This window comes from Alligator sinensis, unplaced genomic scaffold (assembly GCF_000455745.1).
Source record: "Alligator sinensis unplaced genomic scaffold, ASM45574v1 scaffold573_1, whole genome shotgun sequence".
In the NCBI taxonomy this organism is placed as follows: domain Eukaryota; kingdom Metazoa; phylum Chordata; order Crocodylia; family Alligatoridae; genus Alligator; species Alligator sinensis.
Genome location: NW_005841877.1, coordinates 4334792 through 4338519, shown reverse-complemented (window position 1 = coordinate 4338519; position 3728 = coordinate 4334792). Strand labels below are relative to the sequence as shown.

The window sequence follows — 3728 nt, the reverse complement described above, 5'->3', positions numbered from 1 at the left end:
CGGGCGCTGAGCGCGGTCTGTGCCGCGCAGGTGACGGCCGAGTCCCGCTGCAGGCTGGTGAGCTGGCTCATCCCCGTGCACCGCCACTTCGCCCTGTCCTTCGAGGCGCTGTGCCTGGCCGTGAACACGCTGGACCGCTTCCTCAGCACCACCCCCGTGGCGGCCGACTGCTTCCAGCTGCTGGGAGTCACTGCCCTCCTCATCGCCTGCAAGCAGGTACCGGCCTGGCGGGGAGGGGTGGGGGCAGTCGCCTGCCCGGGCGAAGCCCCTCTGCCTTGTCCGCCTGGGCGCTAGGAGGGTGCTCTGCCCCCACCTCCGGCTGCTCTCACCGCTGTGTAACGCTGTCGCTGCAGGTGGAAGTGCACCCGCCCAGAGTGAAGCAGCTCCTCGCCCTTTGCTGCGACTCCTTCACCCGCCAGCAGCTCTGCAACCTGGAGTGCATCATCCTGCACAAGCTGCACTTCAACCTGGCCGCGCCGACTGTCAGCTTCTTCTTGGAGCATTTCACCCAGGTGCGTATGGAGGCTGGGGAAGCCCATGCCGAGGAGGCCAGCAATGCCAAGACCCTGGCCAGAGGTGTGGCTGAACTGAGCCTGGCAGACTATGCTTTTAACAAGTATGTGCCCTCCCTGCTGGCCGTTTGTACCCTAGGGCTGGCCGATCAGATGCTGCGCCACCAAAACCCGCTGGACCTAAAAATAAGTGGCTACCCGCAGGGGGTTTTACAGGACTGCATGGACAAACTGCTCTTACTGGTGTCTCTGAACGGAGATTCTTTATCCCATGTGCTACCCCAGGAGTTTTCCCAGAGCTGCCTGGAGCTGGGAAGCTAGCTGGAGCAATGCCCTTGGACAATCCCTCAGGCCATTTGAAGCATCGGGAGATTTTAAATAATATTTCCTTTCCATCAGTGTTTTTATGAACTACCAGCTTGCTGATAATTGCTGTACCTCCAGAAATAACAGTATTTCCCTTAGACTTTTGCTTAGTTGGCAGCTCTGCCTGTTGTCTGTATTTATTTCTGCTCTGTAGGCTTAAAGTCTATACACTTTAGAGCTTAAATCAACTAAGCAATAGTGTCCTTGTAAGGAACTAAAAATTAACTCTTATTTGCACATTATATTTTTTGTTTTGTTTCTTGCACTGACATTAGACTTTATAATGATACCCAGTGTAAATAGTGTACATAATCCAATTCCTGTACAGTTTATTTATATAGAGGATGGCTTATAAACATACCTCAAGGGCAGGCATAGGAACAATAAAAGTACTGTATAAAATTTCTTAATAAATTTCTGTCACTGATCACTGAAGATAGTGTGTTTTGCTTACAGTGTTTATACATAATACACCTTGGAGATCATTGTTGGAGCATTATTCTGGTAGTCTTGTTTCACTCTGCAGAAAATAATTGTGTATACGTGTATTATTTTCCCTTTCAAAATGCATTTTTGTCAGCATGGTCATATTCTACGTGTGAGAAATTTAGTTCATATGCCACAGCAGTGTAAAATAAACCACATAATAAATGATGATAAGTTTATAATTTTCTTAGTACATCCAAATATATGTACTTAACCACCTGAGCTGTAGGTATTTCATAGCAGGGGGAAAAGTAAAAAGAAAAGGCAAACACTATAAAAAAGAATTATGTTGCAGAATGTTTACTTTTCTCCTTTAACTTGTACTGAGCTATGACTTTGAGGTAATACATAGGTGACACCAAACTCATAACATAGATACTTACAGTGTATGAATTGGTGATACTTCCCATGTCTGCCTCTTAGAGCACAAGATGTTTCACATACTAGAAAAGTGTATGACACAATTGTCAATATGAATGACTAAGGAAATGTAAGAAATGATGCTACTAGCAATTTATCTGGAATGTCATGTAGGGACATGGTATGTATATACAATGAAACACAAGAAGAGATGATTGTAATCTACTTGAAAAATCTTAAGTGAGTTCAGTGGGACTTCTTACAAGAGTTAAATTATTCCTTTGCTTTAAGTATTTGAGCCATAAGAATGCAGGTGTGGGACACTTAGATTGTAAGAAATGCTGTCCCATGTCCCAGGACAGGGCCACCTTACCCAGTATTGCATGTCTCATTGTGGGGGAGAGCAGATGCTAAGGAAAGACCATGTGCAAAGGCTACACAGACTAATGTCCCCAGCCCCTCATCTCTTACAGATTTCAGTATTCACATGTCCTGATTTTAAAGGTTGCATCCCCAGCTATGCTTTTTAATACCCACTGATAAATCAGTGCTAATTAAGATGCACTAATGCATGAATTTAATCCTCTTTTGAACCTAGTTAAATTACCGGCCTCTGCACTTTCTTGGAGCAAGGAGTTCCACAAGTTCACACATGTGAAAAAGAACTTTCTTTTCTTTGTTTTGAACCTGTTACCTAATAGTTTCACTAAGAGGCAATGACATGTCTCCTAGTTCTAGCATTGTGAAAGATGATAAATAGTAAATCCCCATTTACCTTTTTTCTATGATTGTATAGCTCTGTCACATCCACCCTTAGTCATCTTTTCTCTAAGTTGAAAAGTTCCAGCCTATGTAGTCTCTCCTGGTGTCTGATTGGCCAAGTCAGTTTCAGATATTTTAAATCCATTATCATTTTTTGAAAATGTGAGTGGGTCCCAGTCTACTTCAATTAATGTAATCAAACATTAAAGGAAAAAAAAACCAACCAGAGCCCGGCAAAGGCAAACCTATAGGCCACCATTGGAAATACAGCGCTGCAGATGCAGTTTAGTTAAATAAAGATTAGCCTGTTTTCAGAATAGTCCAAAATGCCTTATCAGAAATGTAAACATGAGGGAACCTCAATAAGGTATTTAGTCTATCCCTGTGTTGAGAGGGAAGATAAGTACACCTAGAACAGTGATTTTTAACCTTTTTCATTTTCAGACCCCTAAAAAAATTGAATGGAGGTGTGGGCCCCTTTGAATTGTAAGTGTGGGTATTCACATACGTTTGATCGATCATTGTCATCTTTTGGGGACTCCTTAGCCATAGCCTGCAGACCTCCCCCACAGGCCACACGTTGAAATCCACTGTCCTAGACCAGATTCTCGTCTCACCTGTTCCCTCACTGAGGAGATCACACAACCTCTTGGCCGGGTGCTGCAGCGCTTCCTTATTCCTATAGGTGGAAAGCTTTTACTTTTCCTAATGCTAATGATTTTTTTTGCTGCAAAGGAAGCCGGCACCGGCCTTCTCATAACCCCCGTTCATGTACTGGAAGATTGCTACCAGGAGTCCCTCAGTCTACTCTTTCCTGAACTAAAACCACACCTGATGCTGATGCCGTCCCTCTGGGCTCTCTCCAGCCCCACACCCTGCTCCACGTGCGGCGTGGATATATCAGCGGGTCTCAGAAAGGCTGGATCCCGCCGGCCTGCCCGTGTCCCAAGCCCAGCCGTGCGGCGCCTCCCTTTGTGCCGGACACCCTCGCGGGCTGGGAGCGCCACTCTCCGCCGCTTCTCCAGCCTCCAGGAACAGATGGCGAGAGCACAGCTCGCAGCTCTTGTGTCGCAGCCCATGGGGGGGTTACCCGACCTCCCACCCTGGACGCTGGGAGCCACCTGCTCGCGGGAGACTGCGGCTCGCCCCGTGCAAGCGCGGGTGACTCGCAGCCCTTCCCGGGCGGGGGGGCGGGCGACGGGCGGGAGGGACTGCCCGCGCCCAGCCCCGCTCCTCGCAGCC

General features: G+C 47.3%; 1 protein-coding gene across 1 annotated transcript in view; it reads left to right on the top strand.

The window, feature by feature from the left end:
- CCNO (cyclin O) overlaps window positions 1–1508 on the top strand; it is a 2625-nt gene extending 1117 nt beyond the window's left edge. The window contains exons 2-3 of the mRNA XM_025196144.1: window positions 12–216; window positions 354–1508. Of these exons, the coding sequence (XP_025051929.1) occupies window positions 12–216; window positions 354–833 (685 nt within the window). The 3' untranslated portion in view covers window positions 834–1508. The remainder of the gene's footprint in view (window positions 1–11; window positions 217–353) is intronic.
- Window positions 1509–3728: the final 2220 nt, after the last annotated feature.